Genomic DNA, 24,896 nt, shown 5'->3' on the forward strand with positions numbered 1-24,896 from the left:
GATCTATATAGAGCTATCAGGATTTCTAATAGGTTGGAAGGGGATGTAAGAGAGAATAAAGGATGACACCAGGGGTTTTGGCCTGAGCAGTTAGAGGGCTGGAGCTACCATCAATGGAGAGGGGGAAAGATGTAGAAGTGGTAGAGATGAGGGTTCCATTTTGGATACATTGGATATTTATATAAGCATCTAAATGGAGGTGTCAAGTGGGCTGTTGCATATCCAAGTTGGATATGGAGTGTAGGAGAGAAGTCTAGGTGGAGATATAAATTTGAGAGTTATGTCACATGGATGGCATCTAATGCTGTAAGATTGGATGTAATTCCTTAAATGATGAGTAGAGGTCAAGGTTTCTCAGCTGACTGATTAAGATTGAGACTGTTGACATTTTGGGCCAGTTAAGTCTTTTTTTTTTTAAAGAAGGCAAGGGTATATGTGTCTTATGTGTTATACAGTGGTTAGCAGCATGCCTGGCCTTTTACCCACTAGATTACAATAGTACTGCTCTCCCTCCCCACAGTGTAACAACCAGAAATGTTTCTTGGCATTGCCACATGTCCCCTGGGAGGCAAAATTTACCCGTTTGTGAACCTGTGGCATAGAGGTCCAAGGACTGAGCTTAAAACTATCTGTCTAACATGTAAACCATTTCATACTATCCAAAGTACCTTTACTGCTTTTATTCTTATTCTTCAGTCACAACACACTTGTGGCTTTCATAGTTATAATCTTCATTTGAAAAAATTATAGGGAAGTGTTGTAAGTAACTTGCTCACATTCACACAACAAATTGAAGGTGGGCTAAGGGGTGGAGCCTCCAGGGATCCAGTTTTAGTCTAATGTTCTAGACCACACTACAGTGAGGTTTGCTGGCAAGTGAAGTTTGTTGGCTGTTCTCTGAAGGTAGCTTTTACACTTAGTGTCAGGTCTTCGTTCATCTGTAGGAACCGCAAAAGAATTTGTGGCCGATAGGAAGCGACGTAGAGCAACCAAGGGACCTGCCCCAGTTGGCTGGCAGATTAGCACATTCTGTACCAGAAGGGACTTCCCAGGAGACTCTGGGCTTAATATTTTGACGATTCTCTTTTGAAAACCCAGAAGAGCCAGTTAAGTCCTCCCAGCCTTGCTGGTGTTTACATTGGCATGAATGTTGTGTGCATTTTTTAAATAAATTAAGCAAACACTGTGGGCCTTAGAAAATGTCTTTTGTTGTTTGTAACATTACTATCTGACTAAGAATAAAAAGTATCTCCAGGAACTTTCCTTTTTGTACCTCAGTAGCTTCAAAGCTGTCCAACTCCATTTTATTTGCTTTGGGCTCTGAGCATTGTTTTAGGCTGTTCTGATCCTGTGCACTCTTGTAGCTGAAGCAGAGCTAATGTTCCCAAGATTGCCAGCATGTTTTATTTTGGTTTTAAGGGCTCATTCTTTTCCCTATACTCTGAATTCAGCATTTTAATTTCTGATAAACATTCTCAAAGTAGGACTAGTAAAATTATAGGTTCAAACAGATAAAATATCGTTCAAAAGTGTAAGATTGTCTGCTGGTATAGATGCTCAGGTTTTAAAAGACTTGTTCTCAGCTAAGTCTGCTGTAATTGTATTCCAACAGGACCAGAACAGAATGTAAGATTAAGAACTGTTAGGCCGGGCGCGGTGGCTCAAGCCTGTAATCCCAGCACTTTGGGAGGCCAAGGCGGGTGGATCACGAGGTCAAGAGATCGAGACCATCCTGGTAAACATGGTGAAACCCCGTCTCTACTAATACAAAAAATTAGCTGGGCATGGTGGCGCGTGCCTGTAATCGCAGCTACCCAGGAGGCTGAGGCAGGAGAATTGCCTGAACCCAGGAGGCGGAGGTTGCGGTGAGCCGAGATCGCGCCATTGCACTCCAGCCTGGGTAACAAGAGTGAAACTCCGTCTCAAAAAAAAAAAAAAAAAAAAAAAGAACTGTTGTATCTCAAGAAAAATGGGAGCTTCCTTAGAGCTGTGGATGCTCTCCTGCAAAGGTTTGAGGTTCTTAGGCGTTTTGCTGTGATTTCACTGCCTACAGGCCAGTCAATAATGCTGACTAATATTATTCAGTCAGTAAGTGAGGTCTCCAGAGTGCTCAACCATTAATCCCTATCTTCAAAGAATTTACTACCTGATAACATAATGTGACTAACCCGTAGGAAAGAATAAGAGCCAGTAAAGATCGAGCCAGTAAAGATCAAGTATCAAGTCGAGTTCCAATTGACTTTTAAGTGATCATAGGAATTTGGGGACGGGCAAAGCAATAAGGCTTGGAGTAATCAGGAAAGTGATTCCTTGTTGGAGGATGGATTCAAATTCAATTAGAGGGAAGAAGAACCACATACAGGAAGGCCCAGAGGCAACCTCAGGCAGGGTGTGTTCACAGGACACTGGCCAGCCTGGCTGTGGTGAGTGAGGTGTGCTTAAAGAGGTTGGGGTGAATTTTAGAGGAAGACCTTTAAAAGCCAAGCAAAGGAGAGTTCACATTTAATACGAAAGGAGAGAGTGCCACCAATGCTTTTGAGTAGGGGAGTAGCAAGATGAAACCAAATACAGCTGAAAGGAAGCAAGAAGGACAGAGACAACTTACTCTCTTCCCTTAATCCACCAGCCATTGTGGGAGCTGATGCCTGTCAATTAATTGTAAGATACACAGGGGAAATGATGGCTTCTAAGGAAGGGGTAGTTAACAGAAAGTTACAGGAGCTTGAATGGCAATTCTGAGAGAAAGTTTGGACCAGCAGCCTTACCCTGTGTCCTAGCAGGGTGGCTACATGACTAGGAACGTGAATAAGCTTCTATTGTGTGGATGTCCTCCCCAGTGAGACTCTTACTGGCTCTTTCTTCCATTTTAGGAATCTCCTCTGCCCTAGGAGATGACCATGAAAGAGTTCTGTATAACAGCATCCCACTTGGATTCTAGCACACTTGCTGTTACATCAGATCTTTGCAGCTAGAATTCTGAATAACAAATAGCTTTTTCTGAAATCTTTACTAAACGGGGAAGTCAGACTCAGCTAGGATCCTCTACCTCCATGTAGAAACTTTGAATAATGTGTTTTTATTCACAATTATGTTTGAGTTCTATTTTTCATAGTTAAAAAAAAAATTATAAGGGGGGTAAGGGGTAGGTGAAGGCTTTGGGATTTGCCTTTGGCCATGGGGGGCTTTGGATGGATAGGAGGATGGATGACAGGGAGGACGTATGGAGGGAGAAGGGATGGAAGTATGAATGATAGAGGAACAATGGAGGGATGGCTGATGAAGGGTTGGATGAATGGGTGGAAGGAGGATGAATGGGTAGACAAGAAGTTACCCAACAGGACTGTAGAGGTTAGTTAAGAGCAACAGAAAAACTACAGAGGCAAAAGTAAAAAACTGTTTTTACAAAGCTTTAAAAATATATTCGGCACACTTACAACTGAGTTAAATGTTTTAGCACAATCAGAAGGCCTGGTTGAACTGAGCCTGCCTTATCATCAGCCCTTGAGCATAAAAGTAGGGTTTTTTCCTATTCTTTGGCTGGTTCTAATGCTCAGTTTCAGCCACTGCATCAAATACATCTTTGAATTTTGGGAGACAAAATCACATGAAAGTGACTTGAACAGGCCAGATACAATAGTTCACACCTGTAATCCCAGCACTTTTGGGCGGCCGAGGCAGGCAGATTACCTGAGGTCAGGAGTTCTAGACCAACCTGGCCAAGATGGTAAAATCCTGTCTCTACTAAAAATACAAAAACTAGCCGGGCATGGTGGTACACGCCTGTAGTCCCAGCTACTTGGGAGGCTGAGACAGGAGAATCACTTGAACCCGGGAGGTGAAGGTTATAGTGAGTTGAGATCGTGCCTCTGCATTTCAGCCTGGGCGACAGAGTGAGGCCAATGTTAAATCATCTGCAGAAGTCCTTCTCTCACGCTGAAGTGGCCCTGCTATGCCACTGGCAAGCCTCCCGGAGCAGTCAGAAGGTACTAAGGAAAGGGCCCTGGCTTGCACATTCCTGAGAGAGTGCTCATTGCCCTGCTCATTACTCCAGTACAGACTTAATTTTATTTCTGGTTAATGAGAAACTAATGGGTTTCTTTTTTTTTATTTTTTTATTTTTATTTTTTATTTTTTTATTGCATTTTAGGTTTTGGGGTACATGTGAAGAACAAGCAAGATTGTTGCATTGGTACACACATGGCAGTGTGATTTGCTGCCTTCCTCCCCTTCACCTATATCTGGCATTTCTCCCCATGCTATCTCTCCCCAACTCCCCACCCCCCAAGACTAATGGGTTTCATTAGGGCCTAGTTAGTTTCTGGCCCTTGCCAGCCAGGGCAGACCTGTGAGCAGGGCCGCGCCACACAATGTTTGCAGTACAGAATTAGGACAGGACTTAGTACTAAACCCTGTATTCTTCTGTGTTTGCATTCAGTGTACATAAGTGATACAAAAGGAGCACTAGGTGGGAGAAGCACTGACCAGGATTGACCCAGGAAATGAGGAGGAGGAGGGTCCTCATGGTGTTATCTGATGATGCCATCAATATACACCAAGAGAGCTTATTGTTTCATAGCCATAGAGCAAACGTGCCTGTCTTTTTATTAACCTGTGTGAACCTTCTTATTTATTTAAATCAAGTCACAAATAAAAACAAAATAAAGACAGGTATGTGGAAGTTCCTGTGTTGTGATTTATCTAAACAGCAAGCTTTCATGTAGAGAAAGAGTAATCCAAAAAGCTCTCAATGAGACATTCTTTTTTCATTAGGAATTTCAGCCTGCTTTTTCTTCCTGGAAGGTTAAAAAACAGGGGCTGACTCACCAGTCAGTGTATTTCATAATTAATACTTGAGTCTGCTGTGTGCAAGGCAGAAATAAGTGGCAGGAACAGTTTCTACCCTCATACAAGGGCAGCCTGCTCTCCTGATAGCACTGTCCTGCCTACTGTTGAATATAGGTGAATACAGTAAAAAAAAAAAAAACAACTAACTGAAATAGAACAAGTGCCTGTTTTTTAGTACTTTGGCATAGAGTTAATGTCTTCTGTCAGTGACAGTTTTTCAGTACTCCTTTTTGGAAAGGTTATTTTGACTTCTGTATAATTTTAGGAAGGACTCGAAGATATTGTAGGTTTACCCTCACATGAAGTAAGTGATAACCAAATCACTGGCTAGGAGTGATTCTTGTTTTTCAACAGAAGCAACTATAAATTATTGTGTAAAACAAATCAGAGACAGTTATTTTTAGGTTTGCTTTGAGGACAGGATCCTAAGTAGTAAATCTTAAATTTTTCTTTCAGGAGATTGTTAAGGATGAGACTGAGCTCATCTTTATGTCTGTAAATGTTCTCTAACAGTATTTTAGGGCTGAGCACAGTCCTAAAATTCAGGACTTTGGGAGACCAAGGTGGGAAGGTGACTTGAGGCCAGGAGTTCAAGACTAGCTGGGCAACATAGTGAGAGCCCCCCGCCTCTAAAATAAAAAATATGTATTTTTAATTTTAGGAAATTAGCCAAATAATGGCTTGCAGTAGTTATGATTGCATTGTGGAAATGGAGTTCAGGACTTGGCCCATCTACTGTAATCATTCGGCTGGCCTAAGGCAAAAGTCTTTTCCCCAACACTGGTGAGCAGGAGGTGTTACTGCCTTAGCTAATGACTATGGAGCCTCTGTGCTTTAAGAGGGCTTGTCTGCTCTCTAGCCAGGTTGAACTTAGGTCCCCATGCTCATATTTATGACAGCTAGTCAGTGAAAAACTTTGGGAACCTGAGGCAAAACAAACAACACCTCAGCCCCTATGGACCTGAACAGTTTCTTAACCCCTAGCAGATGCGGGGCTGCTCAGTGTAGCCTTTGGAAATCCATTTCTGTATAAGTGGTGTAGGCCCTGGGCAACTGGCCTTTAGACCTGGAGTCAGATACCAGAATTTTTTTCTGGGTTTGAGTATTTATACCCTCTATTAGCATGGATAAGTCAGTCTTGCTGCTAGTTCCTATGTGATAGGACATGATTCTTTATAGAGGAGAGTGGCTTTCTGCCTCAAACTCACTGGGTTTTATAATCAGCATGATGGCTTTGATTTTTGCTTGAGTCAAAGTTGAATTGAGGCTTCTGTGGTACCATCTGATGCATCTACCCCTTGATCTGTTTTCCTTATTAGTGGTACAAGTGTTAACAGGAGTTATTTCCAGAAGAGAGTGAACATTATCTGTATTGCCAGATCCTACTTTTAGACTAGGATTGTCTTTGTCTACCAGAACCTGTTACACCAGGTCTTAGAATTCCAGTGAAACCTGAAATGTGGATGGGGCTCCCATTTTGAAGGTACCTCCATCTAAAAGGTACCTCCATGTTCTTCCCGCTTGGCCTGCTGCCATAGAACTCCCTGGACAAGCTGTTCTTGGAATCTCTGCCAGGCTTTTCCTCTACAACTAGTGTTGTGTTGCCTATGTTCTGTGATCCACAGGAGACACCTATGGTCCTGCATGTGGGGAGTCTAGATCATAAAATAGTTTCCAGATAGAGTTGGCACCCTCTCTCTTCCTTGAAGTGATGGTAATTAATTTTGGGGTAAGGAAAATAGAGCTTGTTCATCAAGGCATCTTTCTGCAGCACCAGTTAAACAACAATTCTAACATGTAGTTCTCTGGATGAAAGAATTAGTTACCATTTTTCTTTATATTTTTCTTTAATACAGAGGAAAAGCTGTACAAGTGCATTTTTCTTTATAAAAGGCATGGAACATCAGTAAATAGAGGATCAACAATAACCATAATCTAAACTAGTTAAGTGCCACACTGAATGGTCTGAGGGCCAGGGCACTCAAATGGAAATCTGAAAGTGCACATGTCTTTATTCCTGTTTCTGCTAATTGCATAGAACCCATTTTATTTATCTGTTAAGTGGGAATGTGCAACAGCTCTTTGGCAAAGTCATAAACTCCCTTCAAGTATTCGAGACAAATCATAAGGCTAGTACTTGCTTTATAAAGGCCCACATGAAGTATGCAGAGCTTTGGACTGGAAAGCAGTTAAATTTAGGGTAAAGGGGTAAATATTTAATAGGAAACAAATGCTGTTTGTTTTTTGAATTTTCTTTTTTCTTTAATTTATTAGTTTTTTCCTAACCCTCAGAACATGTGACTTTATTTTTAATAGAGAAGGTCTTACTCTGTCTCCCAAGCTGAAGTACAGTGGCACAGTCATAGCTCACTGCAGCCTCGACCTCCTGGGTTCAAGTGATCCTCTGGCTTCAGCCTCCTGAGTATCTGGGACTCCAGCCATGCATTGTGCTAATTGAAAAAATATTTTTGTGTGTGGAGATGGAGTCTCACTGTGTTACCCAAACTAATCTCCAACTCCACACCTCAAGCAGTTCTGCCTCGGCCTCCCAAAGTGCTGAGATTATAGACATGAGCGACTATGCCCAGCCAGGTTTTCTTTTTTCTGTGCATTTTTTTTCTTCCTGCACAGAGACCTTTGAGCATTGTATTGGTTCTAAACCTTAAAGGACTTGAAGCTTTTGTTGCTTTCCTTGGGTCATTCTGGATGAAAGATTGTTGTTGGGAACTGCTGAGTCAGAGCAGCTTGTTTTAAGCTGCTTTACTTTATATTAGGTTGGTGCAAAAGTTACTGCGGTTTTTTCCATTAAAAGTAATGGCAAAGGCCAGGCGTGGTGGCTCATGCCTGTAAATCCCAGCATTTTGGGAGACCAAGGCAGGCGGATCATGAGGTCAAAAGTTTAAGACCAGTGTGGCCAATATGGTGAAACCCTCTCTCTACTAAAAAATAGCTGCGCATGGTGGTGCGCACCTGTAATCCCAGCTACTCAGGAGCCAAGGCAGGAGGATTGCTTGAACCCAAGAGGTGGAAGTTACAGTGAGCCAAGATCGTACCACTGCATTCCAGCCTCGGTGATAGAGCAAGACTCTGTCTCAGTTGGGGGCGGGGGGTGGATGGCAAAACTGCAATTACTTTTGCACCAACTTGATACCTCTGATGTATGTGACCCTCCTACCAGGCCTTGCAAAATGGAATCCAAGATCCCTTTGCTGTGCCAGCCCACACTTGCTTGAGTGGGTGGATGCTCTGGCTGCTGAGACAGTTGGAGCCATAGCTTGTCTGCTAGAGGCATGGTTTGCTCGGGCTGGCAGCCATGTGGCATTTTGGCAAACGCCAGCTGCTTCCCTCATCAGTGCTGTGCCCTTAATCAGGTTGCTTCACCTCTCTGAGTTTGGAGATCATACTCGTCTCCTTGTGAGGGTTAAAGAGAGCGTGTTAGATGCTACTACTGGATGCTCCATTGGTGTTGGCCTGTCCATTCCCCAAATCATCTCCTTTGGATTTTTTGTTTAATGATACCACCAAGCAGCTAGAGACATACTTCTGGTTTTGGGAGGCTTTATATGGAAAAAAAAAAAAGCAGGGATTGGGGAGGAAGCACACGTCATGGTCCAGCATGTTCATGGTTTGTGTAGCTGCTTTTGATGTTGGTACATCTTGGTATCTTACTCTTATAAGGGGAAGCAAGACTGTGAAGACTCTTCCACTCAGCCAAGCAGCATAGAAAGTGCCTTTGGCAAGCTGGAATAAACCTTAATACGTGGCCAGGGAGAGCTAGGGTGGGGAGAAGGAATACTGCAGTTCATCAAATTTGGTTTTAAATCTTGCTTCTGTCTCTTACCACGTGATTTTTTGTTTAAATTGAAAGAGGATTTTGCTCTGCTGCCCAGCCTGGAGTGTTGCAGTGGCGCAATCACAGCTCATTGCAGCTTTGACCTTCCAGGTTCAAGTGATCCTCCCACCTCAGCCTCCCAAGTAGCTGGGACCATAGACATAGGCCACTATACCTGGCTAATTAAAAAAAAAAAAAATTATAGGAACGGGTTCTGACTATATTGTCCAGGCTAGTCTCAAGCTCCTGGGCTCAAGTGATCCTCCTGCCTTGACTTTCCAAGGTCCTCGGATTACAGGTGTGAACCACTGCACCTGGCCTAACCACATGACCTTGAACAAGTCTTAGTCTCTACAGTAAAATGGGTGTCAGTGAAATAGGTGTTGTAATACTCACCTGGCTTTTAGGGGAGAGGTGAGGATTAAAGGCAATGTAGGATAAGCCCCTAATACTGTGCCTGAGACTTAGGTGCTAAGTAGGTAGTTGCTATTTCTGCTACAGCGTTTTTGCTGATACATGTGTAGTTAGCTAGCGGTAGCCTTACATCTGAAGTTAAGGTGCATAAAGTGGCATATGAGAATCTTTAGCAGAATGGTTGAGACATTTTTGTCAAGAAGGAAATAGGAAAGCTTTGTGACCTGGGTAGTGGAAGGTTGGCATCGACTGATCTACCATCTGAAAGATGGGGGAGTTATCTCTCCACCCTCCCCCTCTTTGGATGGTGGATTCAGTGAGAAGCTTAGCAACTTGAAATGGACTGATCTTTGGCCTGCTGAGGTTTTGTATGGCAAAGACCCTCAGGCCTTGTCTGTGCATTGGGGCTTCCTTGTGACTCACTGGGAACCATAGATTCCTGCACTGGGTTTGGTTGTCAAGTTGCACTGCTGTGTCTACCATCACTGACTATCTTCACTCTCTTCCAGGGGCTCCATGGGCCTTACCCCTTCGGCCAGTCTTAAACGGGTGTCAGCAAGAAGAAAAATTAACAAAAGACAGAAGGCCTGACTTTGGGGGGTAGGGCAAGGGGTTCCTCTGGATTGCAGACCACATCGCACAGACCCCTGGCTCTGACCCCCTCTCATCCTGGAAGAAGAGGAAGAAGCAGAACAGACTAGTTTTGAGTAAACTCAGTATGCATGTGTGAATGCTGAATCACAGGAATGGTGTTGAGGCTACCAAGAAGAAATCCATGCAGCCACTTTGGGTTTTGTTTATATAGGCATCAGTCTAACAAGTCATTAGGTCACTCGAGAAGGGGGAAGAAGTTTAAAATGGGGGAAAAAAAGCCATCTTTTTAAACAAAAATTATTTTGCCTACGGAGAGGTTGTAGTTTTGAGCACATGCTAATTTTTTCCCCTCTTTCCCCACTTTTATTTTTTTAAATAAGGGATAACATATTCTTTATAGAATAGTGCTTGTTCTGGAAGAGATTCAGGTAAAAAGTTGGCATTTGAGGACTCTGCGGATCAGTGCTACAGGAGTACATCTGCTGTGCCACATGACTCCAGAAGTCTCTGACCCCATTTGTTTTTAATGGCATCAGCCAATGAATTGTCACCCTTTTCCTCCTCTTTTCTCTTTAATCTTCTGTTGATTTACACCTTTGACATTTGTATTTGTCAACCCTGTGGCTTGTTAGCATCAGAACCTCTCTGAAGACCAAACTTCCCTGTGTGGCCAGCAGAGGAAGCCTTGAGGATAGATCTCGGGTGACGTGGGATTTTCTGAGCCCGAGAGGTGTCCTTCTGCATACCCTTGTAACAATTCAAATTGCTTCTCTTCCATGTTTCTCTTGGCAGAGAGAAATGCTGTCATGCTTACTGCTCTTTTGGATTCTTCATGCAGTGGCTTCCCATTTGCTCTGGGAATAGTGCCTCGGTGCTGGGTATATGTATGCACCACATGTGCACGCACGGGTGTTGGTGCAACTTGCCAGCAGGTGTGCAGCAGGCAAGCTTTGAAGGCAGCCCATGCTTCTCTGTTGTCACACAACTCCTTTCCCTGTTTCCCTTCAGTTGTCCTCTGTGATAATTTCACAGCCTGTTAGTGGAGGCCGAGCTGTTAAGGTATGAAAATACAACCCCAGATGGGGAATTTGTCATGGGGAAGGGCTAGCCACTGCCTACTTGATCTTGGAGACCACAATTAGATGGAAATGAGAGGACCTCCACAGCCCTGCCTCCCTGCCAGGATGCTTGGTTATTGGCTGGGAGGTGGGCAAGTAGCAGCCCAGCTGAAGCAAGAGGCTGATTGGCTGGCTGCTCACTCAGGCAGGTGGCCCCCCCTGGCATCCTGTGGATTCTGAGCAGGTTGAGATGTGGATCTCTCCATGGGAAGCTTGAACCAGGCTAGAACAGCTGTCTGCCAAAGATACAAGAATATGCAAAATCCCTCTTCTCTTCTCACCCCTCTCCTTCCTTCAAGTCTTAGTTGATTTGAGAGCCAAGGATATGGATCTAGGGTACTGTTGCAGGGTTACCTGCCTGTTACCACACCCCTATCCAGCTGGGTGGTGGGTGAGGGTGTGAGACAGGCAGGGAGACCAGGTGATGAGTGGCTGCAAGGAGTCATATAGCCTGGGTGTGGGTGAGGGTCTGCCTGCCTGTTTCCGTCTGAGTGTCTGAGTTCCAAAAAATATGTGTTGTTTATTCCTCCTCATCCTCTTCTGAGACTCTTGTTTTTTTAAACCTTGATTGTGGGAGAAAAGCTTGTGTGAAATTCCCTCTTCACCTCCCCGCCCCCCAAAAAATAAAAGGGTGCATAAACATTATTCCACTGGAGAAGCCCTGGGGGTGGGTGGAGCCAACCTGCTGAGAAGCGTGGTGCAGCTGGGTCTGGTACTTGACTAGAGCTTACTCTGGAGCATCTACTTTCTGAGCACATGGGAGTGCTCCATTTCCTAGCAGAGCAGAGGGAAGTCCCTGCCAGGTGTCCACACCACAGGCCTCAGGATGGCTTTTTGTCTGAGGGCCTCATTAGGCCCAGACTGCTGCTGCTGGTACCAGTCTCCTGAGACACTGCCACCCTGGAGCCCATGCATGCCCAGCTGTTCTTACTGCTTAGTAGCCTTGAAGCAGCATATCTCCACTGTCCCTGGCAGGATCGTGGGAGGCTTTACAACCCCTGCTTTCCTGACTTCCTCATCTGTCCAACACTGGGTACCCCTTCCCAGTTTCCCAGCAGGGGCTTCATGGGCCCCCATCAGTGGGTCTGGGCCTGCCAGAGTCATCCTGCTCTTCTTTTGCTGCTAGGCAACCTCACTTGGCAATTTAAACGTCCCAAGCACCTTGTCCCTCTTCCCAAGAACAAAACATTTCTGTGCACATCCTTGGAGGCGAGGTGAGCTCCTTGCAGAGGGCCAGAGCAAGTCTTGGAGTGCAGGCAGAGGGGTCCATGACTTCCCCAGCCCAGGGAGGGTATCAGTATCATTCATTCTCTCCCCTCACTGGTATGAGTTCAGAGCAATGCCTGGAGCCCCTCTCTGCTCCCCTGCCTAGTGGGGTGGCAGTGGCTACCTCTCAGCCCCAATAGTCCCTGCTCCTCTTAGAACCTTCAAGTGGCAGGCCGCCTCTGGGCAGGACCACCTGCTTCTGGTACCCAGGAGGTGAGGCAGACACCATGCTTAGGTGATAGGGTCTGAACCCAGTTGGGGAGACAGAGGGGTTCAGACTTGGGAAGAATCTGTCAGTGTGCATGGAGTGAGGTGTGTGTGTATGTGGGTGGATGTGCACATGTGCATGCCTTTTTTCTTTTTGCCATGAGGACAGTTGAATTTGGGGCATTTTTCTACAAGAAGCAGTCAGCCTCTCCTTTATAAGGACTGACTGTAACCTTAAGTCTATCAAAGTTACTTCCAGCCTGGAGAGAAACTCACCAAACAGCTGGTGTGGCCTGAGGGTGGCCATGGTGGGAAATGGGCATGAGAATAAATACCTCCCCAAATTCAATCTGAGCCCAGCAGGAGAGGATGGTAGTGTCGCTAGGGCTCAGAAGTGCAAGCTGATTACCCACCCCACCCTGCCTCACCGTACCTTTCCTTCGTTTCCTTGGGTGAATGCAGGAGCAGCAGTGGCTGCCCTTACCACCTGGACAGTGGTGTGTGTAGAGAGCAAGCTGGGTGGATGTTTGTGGTGGGGCCTCATGGTGCCTAGGAGGAGATAAAGATGAGGAGGTTTTTCCTTATTGTATAAATGAATATTTGTATGATTAAATTAACACACACCAAAAAAAAAAAAAAAAAAAACTGTTTTCATGTGTGTCGGTTTTATTGCACCCTCAAGCCTCCTGTAAACTTGCATGGCCCCATAATGGCTCTGTGATGTGGACTGTTTGGTCTCTGGTCCTTACCCTTTTGCAGATGGGAAAACTGAGACCCTGAGGTTCATTTTATGTTTGGGAAATTAGTCCTGGTTTTATAATGGGATCTCCTGTCCTTTCTGTTGCCCAGTGATCAGGAAGGTAATGAAACTGCCTCCACATGGCCTGTAGGTCACCAGGGTGCCATGCCTCTGTTGATCACCACTGTGTCCCCAGCAGACAAGAAATATCAGCCAAACTAGCACTGATCAGCCAGCAAGCATTGTTTGGGCCTTATTGTGTGATGACTAGCAGACAGCACAGATTCAGGAATCGCACAGGAAGAAGGCAGAGCATCACGGCATCTTCCTATTGGGAAAGCAGACAAGTTGGAGGTGGGGACCCTCACCGTATTCCCAGCTGGGTTCCTGCCATCCCGGGTTTAGAAGAGAGAATGCATCTTGTTTCCCATGGTTTGGTGTAGTTCCTGGGTGCTCAGGGCGTCCCTAGCTTTTTATGGATTAAGTAGGTTTTGGTAGACTGGACTGGGAACCTGAGAGTTAGGTAGAGACCACACTCCAGGCAATTGGCAAATGGACTTGGAACCCACCCCACATGAGACAGTGTGTTTACCTTGACAGGGAACCGGATGAGGGGAGAATGTTACACAGTGGTCAGATTGCATTGCTCAGGAGTTAGCCTGAAAGAAACTTAATTGGCAAATATGATGCAGCACTGTAGTACTCTTAAGAGCTCAGGTTTGTCCTCAGTCATATCATCACCTCTTTGTGTTGAAGAGAGTGAGTGAAAGGGCTGTTGCCTTAGTCTCACAGCTTAATGGATGAGTCAGGTTTGGATCTTTAGCCTCCAGATGCTAGTATTGTTTTCACTTAGCTGAGGAGCCAACCTTTCATCTGCAGACCCCCAAATTTGTCCGTCACCCTGCCTGGCAAAGCTGGGTGTCCGTTTTTATGTGCGTGCAACAGTCTTGCACTGTTGCCCAGGCTGGAGTGCAGTGGCGTGATCTCAGCTCACTGCAACCTCTGCCTCCCAGGCTCAAGCGATCCCCGTACCTCAGCCTCTTGAGTAGCTAGGATTACAGATGCATGCCTGGATGCCCCATTATTATTATTTTTTTTTAGAGACAGGGTTTCCTTGTGTTGCTGGATGTTGAATGATGGCCGTGAACCAGGGGATCCGAGGGGACAAGAGTTGGGTGGGGAAGGATTCCCTGGCTGCTTCCCTATAGGTCACTCAGTAAGGGAACCTGTGGTCACAGATTGTATGAAAGAAATAAGTGCCACTAAGAGCTGATTCCCTGCCTCAAGGGCCTGAATGCAAGACTCTTCTTTCTCAGGGAGCAGCCTGATACAGAGCCAGAGTGAAAGAGCCTGGGAGACTGGCCCAGAGATCTCTGGGGTAAGTGACAGTGTACCTGCATCCTGCTTCCTTCCAGGTGCCCACAGCTGTTTGTTCTCTGCAGGAGAGCCCACCCTGCAGTTCACCTGGGTCTTCTGGCAGCTCAGACCCACTCCTAGGCCTTCCCTGACACCCCCACTGCTGAACCAAGTTATTTGCTTGGCAGAATCTGTTTGTCTTTGGGGCTGTAACCTGTCAGGGAGTCACCAGGCCCTGGGAGAAAGGAGCTAGTTTATGGTACCTCCTGGCCTGAGCCATTCCCACGGGGGCTGGGTGACAGGGAGGGGGCTCTTAGCTGAGTCTGGGAGATGGTAGGCAAGCAATTGCAGTGGTCTGGGCCCAGCCCTCCTGGCAGAGCAAACAGGCACTCTCAAGTCTCCTCTGTACCTCAGCTCAGGTTGTATCTGGGTGCTCCCACCCTGTTCCTGAGAAGGTCCCTCCCTCAGGCCCTTTTCACGCAGGTTCCTGAGAAGGCCACCTGCTTGCTGTGACCCAGCCATTTCCCAGACATCACCTCGTGCCCAGCCCTGTCTGGTTGCCAAGAGAATAGGCACTGAGGGCACTCATGGCAACCCCAGATTTTGAAAATGGGGAAGGAGCAGGCAAGACAGCTTAGAGATAGGAGAGACTATATGTGAGTTTAGGGGTCAAGGGTGTTCAGAGAATGGATTCTGGCCAGTCAGCATGACTGACTGAAGATGTATTAGTATAGAAACAAGAACCTGAAACTTAAAAAAAAAAAAAAAAAAAAATATATATATATATATATATGTAGTTTTTAGCCCTTAGTTCTGAGACACTGTGATCTGGGGCAATGGAATGTGTTAAAATGTGGATTCTGATTTAATAGGTCTTAGGGAAGGGGGCAAGATGCTACATTTCTAGCAAGCTCTCATGGATGCTGCTGGTCCTCCAACCGCACAGGAGGTCCAACCCCCACCCCATCCTCCGAAAATCCACCCAGCCTGTGGGACTCTAGCCAGGGGTGTGTTGACCAGGCCCACTAGGACTTGAAGGAGCTGAGGTCATTGGCAACAATAATGTTTAAAATGTGGGCAGTGGTTCCCCAGCATTTCCCACGGTTTATTCAGGCTGCGATTTTCGGCTTAGCCATTATTTCTGGTGTGCTACCCTTCTGTCACAAACAACAGATGTCTGAGCATCCACTGTAATTGTGGTAATTTTGCCTGACCATTATTGATCAGTTCCTATTAAACAATTTTCTTATATGAATCACCACATTTAATCCACAGCTGTCCAGATGAGGCAATCAAAAGCAGATAAGCCTGGTACTTAGTTTGTGAGCAACTCACTCCTCTAAGTGTCTGGAGTCCCGTATAAGTGGCAGCTGCCTTGGGGAGCATGAAGTAGGAGACCTTAACTTAGTCCAAGCGTGTCTGGGAGACTTCCCTGAGGAAATGACACTGAAGCTGAGACCTGAAGAATGGGGAGGATGGGAGGAGGCTGGAGGAAACAGCCTGCAGGAAGATGGGAGAGGGCTGTGTACTGGAGAGGCTGAAAGGAGATCAGTGCCTCAGAGAATAGGGGCTTCCTAGTTAACTGCCCCAGACTGGCCTGGGAGAGCTCTGCCCCCCTTGCCCTTTGGCACTTTGTTAATTCATTAACTTAATTAACATAATTTATGTGCCAGGCTCTATTCCAGGTGCTTGGGATATAGCAGTAACCAAAAAAAGACAAAAACCCGTGCCATCATGGAGCTGAGTTCTGGTGGAGTAGACGGAGCACAAATGTATGTCAGGAGGTGACAGGTACTATGGAGAAAAAGGAGTTTCGATGAGGGAGAGAGGATCACTAATTCATACAGGACAGTTAGGGAAGGCTTGATTAACATGCAGAGACTAAGCCTTGTGAATACCTGGAGTAGGAACGGAATGTCAAGGCAGAGCACAGCAGGTGCAGAGGTCCTGGGTAGGGGCAGGAGATGAGGTCAGAGCCCTGAGGTGGTTAGATTGTGTGGGGCCTTGAGGTGACTGAAATGGCCTTGGCTTTCACTCTGGGTGAGATGGGAGCCATTGCAGGTTTGTGAGCAAAGGGAGGGTCACCCCTGGAATACCTTAAAATATCCCCCTAGCTGCTGTGTTGAGGATAAACTGTACAGGAAAGAGCAGATAGAGAGAAACTAATAAGGTGCTTCCTGGGGAGTGACAGCGAAGGAGGTTTGAAGTGGTTGGATCCTCATTTCATTCTGAAAGTGGAGCCAACAGTATTTGCTGTGGGTTAGATGTAGAGGATGAGCAGAGAGAAACGACCCCTGAGATTTGGGCCCAGGCTACTAGGATCTACTTACTAGATTGACAAGTTACTATTACCTAAGAGGCAGGACCACATGGGGAGCAGGCTTGAGGGGAGAAATCAGGAATCCTTTTTGGACTTGTCCAGTGTGAGATGCTCAGCAGGCATCCAAAGAAGGGGCGTGACTGGCCGCGTGGATATACAAGGCTGCAGCTCAGGGGTGGGGTGGGGGAGTTCTCAGAGGGAGATGGAATTTAAAGCTTCAGCACTGGTTGAGGTCATCAAAGGAGTGAAACGTTGGACCTCATCTGTTGCTCCCTGGAAGCCTACTTTTTCCTCCAGCTCCTCCTGCAAGGATCTTCTCTGACCAAGAAGACCCCTCCTCAGACTCAAGAGCTCTGTTGACTGCAGCTGATCTCTCTCCTGGCCATTCCTATCCTTTTCCTGACACTCTTGTGCCGCCGTCCACTCCCTGCTGGTCATAGCAGATGCTTATGGAGTGGATAAGAGATGGGATGCTGTCCAGGCCGGGGTGGCCCCACCCAGGAGCCAGGCTGCAAGGGCATGGAGGAGTGGAACCAAAGCCCTAGTGGGGCCTAGTTTAAATCCTGTGGTCCTTCCTCCCGAGGACAGTCTGGAGCCCTGGAACCAGGTCCTAGGAATTCCTCCTGCTGGGCTGTGAGGGAGAAGCCTGGGGAAAGAGGGACTGTGTCTGCCTTAAGGCCTGAGGAGAGAAGCCCTGCAGGGGCCATGTTCACCTGCACCAAGCCCCAGCCCTGGCCAACCATCCAGACACCCTGGATCCCTGATGGGCTGGGGTGCCACAGCTCAGTGCCTCTGAGCAGCCAAGGCATCCCCCTCTGTACCCCATTCCCTCCCCAGTCATGGGGCAGTGGGACACAGCAAGGGCCAGGGAGGGGTTTCAGCTGAGCTGTGAGGAAATCCTTGTCTCAGGCTATGGCTGCCCTGAGCCACGTGTGGGAGCATGAGTGGTCCTTGGAGTGCTAGGAAGGTGGCCACCTCAGTTGGTGTGGAGGTGTGTTTATGGCCAGCAGAGGGCGCCACAGGGCCCAGGCCTCACCTGGAAAGGAACGCTGCCCTGGCCTGGCCTCTGCAGAGGTTTCCCAAATTCCCACTCCTCCAGGACAAGTGTTGCCTCTGCTCTCCACCCAGGTGGTTGAGCTTGGGTTCAAATCTAGGCTTTGCTGCTTATCAGCCACGTGACTGTGATCAGTTTATGTAGGCTTCAGAACCTCAATGTCCTAATCTATAAAATGAGGATAGTTTCTACCCCAGAGGTGTAGAATTAAAACCATCATATACGTGTCCTAGCATCATATACCTGGCACATAGTATGTATCCAATATGGGGTGACCATTGTTATATTAATATGAGCTGCCAGATATGGCAAGGCCTGGGTCCCCAAAGAGAGGGACTGGGACACTGGGCATTTGGCAGAATCCAAAAAACCTGTAGCCTGTTCAGGGACCTTTCTCCAGACCACAGCTCTTATCTGCAGCAGACCCTTGCTTTATGAATATTTCTTGGTTTGGGGTGGGAGTTGGAATACAGGATGCAGGAAAGGACCATCCTGGAAGAGGGTCGAGGAGATCTAATTTATTCTAAGGAGAGGAGGCTGCACTCAGCAACTGCATGCAGTGGGCTGTCAATACACGCTTGTTGAATGAAGAACAAACATGTAGAAGAGACTAGGGGCCTGCCTTGTGCAGGACTGACCTGATTTTTGGAGATGGACACTGCCCCCGCACAGCTCAAACGGCTCAGCTCAGACCCCAGACAGCGTCAGGGGGTCCTGGAGAGGGGTGGGGGTCACAGATGTACCTGTGGGTAAAAAAAATGATAGCCCAGAAACCTATGCCTGAGAACTGCTTTGGCCACTGTGGTTTACCACTTCTGAGAGTGGAGGACAGAGACCACATCTGCAGCCAGGTGTCCACAAGGACCTGTGTCAGTACCAGAACCAGGAACCTTGGAATCAAAACAGAGGTTCAAAATGACAACCAGGGTCACAGCTGTGCACCACCAACAGGATATTTGCTGGTGTCAGACAGCACCCAGACCCTCTGAACACCTCCAGCTCTTGATTTCATGCTGTCTCTTTCCCTTTTTTGGTTTTTGTTTTTGAGACAAGGTCTTTCTCTGTCGCCCCAGGTTGGAGTGCAGTGGCATAAAACGGCTCACTGCAGCCTCGCCCTGTTGGGCTCAAGCAATCTTCTGTTAGTCAAGTAACTGGGACCACAGGCACATGCCACCATACCCAGCTAATTTAAAAAATTTTTTTGTAGAGACGGGATCTCACCATGTTGACCAGGCTAGTATTGAATTCCTGGCTTCAAGTGATCCTCCCACATCGGCCTCCCAAAGCATTGGATTACAGTGCGCCACTACACCCAGCCTTCTTCACTTTTCCTGCTGCTTTCTCCCACTGCTCTCCCACGCATTTCAGCTTCCTGATAGTTGAGCACACTCTAACCCGGGTCTCCTGGCCATAGAGATGAAGGTTTGGGGTCAGGGATGCCTGCAAAGAGGTGGCGGGTTTGGGAGAGGGAATCTGTATGTGTGTTGAACCCCTGCTGGGTCCCATGATGTACGTCGTCCAGGGCAGATGGAGACACACGTCCCTAATGGGGAGACAGGACCTAGGAAATGGGAAAAGTGAGCACCAATAGGGAATCCAGGTAGGCTAAGGTCCTGTGAGTGAGGCCCACAGCAGATATGCTAGGCAGGAGGGTCTGGGAGAGGTAGGCCTTGCTCCAGTGCTTTGGGATGGTACAGTCGCCATTCAGAGCATCCCCAAAGATGAGATGGCACTGCCTTCCCCAGAGTCCCACAGTCTGTGTGGACTGCTCCTAACCCAGGCTTTCTCCACAGCACCTGAGCCAGTAGGGAGAGCCAAGGCAACCCAGGGGGAAAAAAAATCAGTGACTGGTTGGGAAACAGGAACCAACTCCAGCTGGCTCCCGTCCCCAGGCTGGGCAGCTAGGGTCCAGTGGGGTCCAATCATAGTGGTAGTGGTTGGGCCTGAGGGCAAGCAACGTTTTGGCTCTCAGGACTGGTTTGCATGAAGCAGAGGGTAATTTGCATCTTTGAGAAGTTGCAGCTGTGAGAAGGAAGGGGGAGCTGGGAACCTTTATCCAGGCCTTCAGTCTCTGGCTTCTTCTGGGTGAGGGGATGAGGGGAGTGCACCCTGCTGCTAGACAGCGCCTACTTTACTTCATATAAGGAGCACAGCTGGATCCCAGGGCCACTGGCTTGAGATTCAGGCTGTCTTGTGTAGAACATGTGGGTTCAGAGAACAGAACCCTCTATACCTGCACATGCACACAGCTATTCACAAGCATGTAGTCCAGCATACCTGTGCAGTTCTATGCACTGCTCACATGGGGACATAGGTACGTGCAATACATGTGCATCTACATAGACCTGGGTACACACTCCTTACCTGACTTCATATGCAGGCACATCATGCCCACAGGGTCACGTAATCTCACACCAACCACACAGAAGCTCACACATTCACACATATTCACACATGCACACATTCACACGTTATAGTCATTTTGAAACTTTTCAAAGTTTAGGCATAGTTTATATTCTATTTTAGTTGCATTCTATTTAGTTACATAGTTAACATTCTTTCTAGTTTTCAGGCATAGTTTACATTCTTTCTATTCCATCTTCACAACCTCCAGAGGTAAGAACTAATTTTTCCTTGTTATTGAGGTATGATTTCGATACAGTAAAGAACACAGAACTTACAGGTTCAGCTTGATGACTTCTCTCCTATGCACACCCATGTAACCATTGCCCAGGTCAAGATCTAGAGCATGCCCAGAGCCCCAGCAGCTCCCAAGTGTGCCTTCCTGACCAACAGCTCACATAAGAGGAGCTGTTATTCTGATAAGGTAAGTGCCACCGTTATTCCCATTTATTAGGTTAGAAAAACTGATGCTCAGCCCCGTGGTCACCTACCAAGTGGCCAGATTGAAGCTATCTGATTTCAGACCACTACATAACATAAATATCCAGGAACATACATGTTGCACACCTCACAATAATAGAGGACCACTATCACAAAGGCTTGGAAAAGCCGACTTTGTTTCTTCTACAAAGAAAAATGCCTGGCGTGGTGGCTCACGCCTGTGATCCCAGCACTTTGGAAGGCTGAGGCGGGTGGATCATGAGGTCAGGCGCTCAAGACCAGCCTGGCCAATAAAGAAGTAGAAATGTAAGCTTTGTAGAGTGTTTCAAACTTGGGAATCAAAACAGAGGTTCTATTCTGTGATATGAAACAGCACATCACAAAGCATTTTCACGCTTCTTTCTAGTTTTTAGAACAGGATATTTGATTTTTCCTTATAGGCCTCACTCCTGAGCAGAGATGTCTTGCTAGTTCCTCTCTAAGCAGATTTTCTTTTAGAACTCATAGCTGCCTTTGAGTATCTGACAGTGAATAGACGCCTAACAGCGGCACCTATTTTGAAGCACCTATTCTGTCAACCGTACCCTTCTGAGGGTGCATATTGGTTTATAAAGGATCAGTTTGGTCTGTGAGCTCAGGGGCTGCAGCTGCTGTCCTAGGGCAGGGGGTACAGGACATGACAGGCACACAGAGCACGGTGTGTCCACGGGGGTGGGTTCTGCGTTGAGGGACACTTCTGCACTACTGGAAGCCACTTAAGCATTTTCATTGTGCCTCCATCTGTGGTAACACTGTTGGCGAAGGTTGATATTCATTTATTTGTTCTGTTAATAAACATATATTAGAACTTACCTACCTGGTGCCCAGCAGTGCCCTAGGTGCTGGGGATGCAGCAGTGAAACAGACAAGAAGTATCCCTGTAGCATGGAGCCGACGTTCAGTAAAGCATACAGTAAATCAGGCGATGGAAGGTGACAGGGAGAAACAATGGGAGATAAGAAAAGGGGGGTTGGGAGTGCAACTTTAATAATTTATTTTACCTTCTTAAAAAAATAAGAATCGGGCTGGTTGCAGTGGCTCATGCCTGTAATCCCAGCACTTTGGGAGGCTGAGGTGGGCAGACTGGTGAAAGAGCTGGCCAGCGTGGTGAAACCCCGTCTCTACTAAAAATACAAAAACTAGCCCGGCGTGATGGCAAGCACCTATAGTCCCAGCTACTCAGAAGGCAAGAGAATCGCTTGAACCCGGGAGGTGGAGGTTGCAGTGAGCCGATATCGTGCCACTGCACTCCAGCCTGGGCATTAGAGTGAGACTCCGTCTCAAAAAAATAATAAAATTTTAAAAATAAAAATAGAGTTGGGAGGTCTCACTGTGTTGGCCAGGTTGGTCTTGAACTCTTAGCCTCAAGCAGTCCTCCCACCTGGGCCTCCCAAAGTGCTGGGATTACAGGAGTGAGCCACCACATCGGGCCGGGAGTGCACCTTTAATTGAGAGGTCAGGGAGGTCCTCACTGAGAAGGTGATGTTTAAGGTGGTGTGTGAAGCAGCTGAGGGGAGCAATCATTGTGGATATCGGGGAGAAGAGCATTTCAGGAAGGACAGCCAAAACAAAAGAAAAAAGCAGGTGTCCATTGTATTCAGAAGCCAACTATGGATTTTGTACAGATTCTGGGCACCTGTCTTGCCCTTAGTGCTGTGTGACTTTGAAGGAGCCACTTACCCTCTCTGGGCTGTCTCTTCGCCCACATGATGTGGGGTTTAGATAAAGAGCTGCCCTGTCCACCTGAGCTCTCTCTGTCCTCCCAGGCCTGTCCTTACCAGCAGGGGAGCCTCTGTGGCCATCCCTCCCCAGAGGTGGGAAGCCACAGACCACCTTCGCGGTGTGGTCATAGGGCCTGACAGTTCCACAGCAATACCTCTAGCCTGGCCACCCTCACCCCAGGGCCACCACAGCCTCAGTCCAGGACTCTAACACCTCTGGTCAAGAGTGGCACTAGGGGCTGGGCGCGGTGGCTCACACCTGTAATCCTAGCACTTTGGGAGGCCAAGGCAGGTGAATCACCTGAGGTCGGGAGTTCGAGACCAGCCCAGCCAACATGTCTTTAAAAAAAAAAAAAAAAAAGAGTGGCACTAGGGCAGACTGTGGCTTGGTTTATGGACATTTGAGCATTTTCTTTCTTTTTTTTTTTGTGACCCAGAGTCTTGCTCTGTTGCCCAGGCTGGAGTGCAATGGCGCGATCTTAGCTCACTGCAACCTCCACCTCCCAGGTTCAAGTGATTCTCCTGCCTCAGCCTCCCGAGTAGCTGAGATTACAGGCATACACCACCATGCCCAGCTTCTTTTTGTATTTTTAGTAGAGATGGGGTCTTACCAGGTTGGCCAGGCTGGTCCGCCCACATCAGCCTCCCAAACAGATACTGGGGAGGCAACTAGCACTCTCTTCCCAACACATTCCCTGTACTCTTCCATCTCTGGCCTTAAAAACCTCACCTCAGAGCTAAAAACCTAGAGCTGTTTTCTCCACCTCTAGGGCCCTTTACCCTCACCCCACCCCAGCTAGGTAAGGAGCCTGCAGCTCCAAGGTCTATGGGGGAGGCAGGCAGGGCCCCCATCCCCCTGTGCAATTCCCCGGACAGGCCCTCCTGGCAGCTGTCTGGGCTTGGAGGAAAACCAGCCCTAAAGCCAAACTGGTGATGTGGGAGGAGCAGACCTTTCACCCCCAGGGCACAGCCACTACACTCTCAGCAGCCTTCTTGGTGGAGAAAGCCACCCTGCTGAGAAAGGAGTGACATGGGCTGGCTCCCCGAATTCTCTCCTTCTGCAAGTTCTGCTGCTCCTGACCTTGTCTCTGGACACAGTATCCCTGAGGGCTTTAGGAGGATGGAATGAACTCACTGAGATGTTGGTGCTGTTATCATGTAATAATGCCTCACGTGCACCTGGCGTGTGTGTTCTCAGGAGGGGCTCCCCGGAGCTTCACACGGACAGTCTAGAGAGAATGCTCACCCCCACCTGCCCCTGGAGAAGACTGAGGCTCAGAGACGGGAGGTAACTTGCTCAAACCCCCACCCCTGCCCTGGAAGGGGGCTGTGGGTGTGGGTGTGGTGGGGTTAGATCTTACAGCCACGGGTCGTGGATGTTGGGTGAGGACTTTGTGGCAGCAGTGAGCACTGTGGGGGTATCATATACATCCCCATGATAAAAAGCACCAGCCCTCTCTCACACCCTCACATCCTTCCCTGGAACTACTGTCTATCCCTCTGAGAGTGTGCACAAATATAATTTCAACTTTTCTCTCATCTGTCCAGAAGGTGTAGTATATTATCGCCATTTTACAGTATAGGAAACCAAGTGCCAAGGAGATTGAGACCCTGCTCCAGGTTTCAGGGTGTCTGGGTTAGGTCCTCTGCCCCAGACCTACCCTTTGCCCCCAGAATCCATGCTTGGCAGTGCTGAGAGGTAGGTAAGACCTAGGCTCTAATGTCACTTATTCCTGGCCTGAGTCACAGTTCCACTGCTGGCCAGCTATGAACTTGGGCAGTTTACCGATCTGCTGGGCCTCAGTGTTCTCATCCATAAAATGGAGCTACTTCCTGCTTCACAGGGTCTTTGTCAGACTCTGCTGGACTCAGGCTCACCTGAGGCCCCCGCCCTCCTCTGGGGGCCAAGCAATAGCTGGTGTGGGGGCAGCTCCCCACTGTGCCTGGTGCCCCCTTCCTTGCCCTGGCCCTGTGCCAGCAAGGCCCGCCCAGGCCTCATCTTCCAGATGGCACCATAAAGCCATCCCTGAACCTGGCCCACCCGGGAACAAACAGCCCCTCCTTAGCCCCTCCCAGGAGACCACACCCCACTGGAGACCACAGCAGCACGCTCCCCTTAAAGGACACCTCGTGCCAGGGCACAAGTGTGAGGGGCAGCAGTTGAGAGCGGGCTCCTCCTTTCTGGGAAGGGGGAGGAAAGCCAGTCTGGGCAGGGAGCTGGGAGGTCCTGAGACCTTGGCCACCCTCTTGCCTTTCTCTTCCTCATCCCCCTTCCTCTCTCTTCTTTCAGTTCTCTGGTCCTCCTCTTCTGGAAAGGCAAACTGACCCACTTTCAATCAGCTGTGTGACCTTGGGCAAGTCAGTCTCTCTGAGCTTGAGTTTTTCCCTCTGAAATGGGGATAAGAACTTGGCAGCCCCTTCCTGGGCTAGCTGTGAGGGCTGAAAGGATGCTTTGGGAGGCCCCAGTTGAAGGGCAGCCTTCTGTCCTCTCATCGCCTCCCGCTACTGTATGAGTGAGGAGGGCCGATCCTTCCTGGGGTGGGCAGG

At 47.9% G+C, this 24,896-nt stretch overlaps 1 protein-coding gene across 4 annotated transcripts in view; it reads left to right on the forward strand.

Moving 5' to 3' along the window:
* The window catches only part of ILRUN (inflammation and lipid regulator with UBA-like and NBR1-like domains), a 109,227-nt gene extending 97,779 nt beyond the window's left edge, over positions 1–11,448 (forward strand). For all 4 annotated transcript variants that reach the window (XM_012461634.3, XM_064361145.1, XM_021665579.2 and 1 more), the window contains one exon: positions 9,601–11,448. In XM_012461634.3, the coding sequence (XP_012317057.1) occupies positions 9,601–9,636 (36 nt within the window). In that variant the 3' untranslated portion in view covers positions 9,637–11,448. The remainder of the gene's footprint in view (positions 1–9,600) is intronic.
* The last annotated feature ends 13,448 nt before the right edge of the window (positions 11,449–24,896 follow it).

Source organism: Aotus nancymaae, unplaced genomic scaffold (assembly GCF_030222135.1).
Source record: "Aotus nancymaae isolate 86718 unplaced genomic scaffold, 86718_ANA_hifiasm-v0.15.2.pri h1tg000040l, whole genome shotgun sequence".
NCBI lineage: Eukaryota > Metazoa > Chordata > Mammalia > Primates > Aotidae > Aotus > Aotus nancymaae.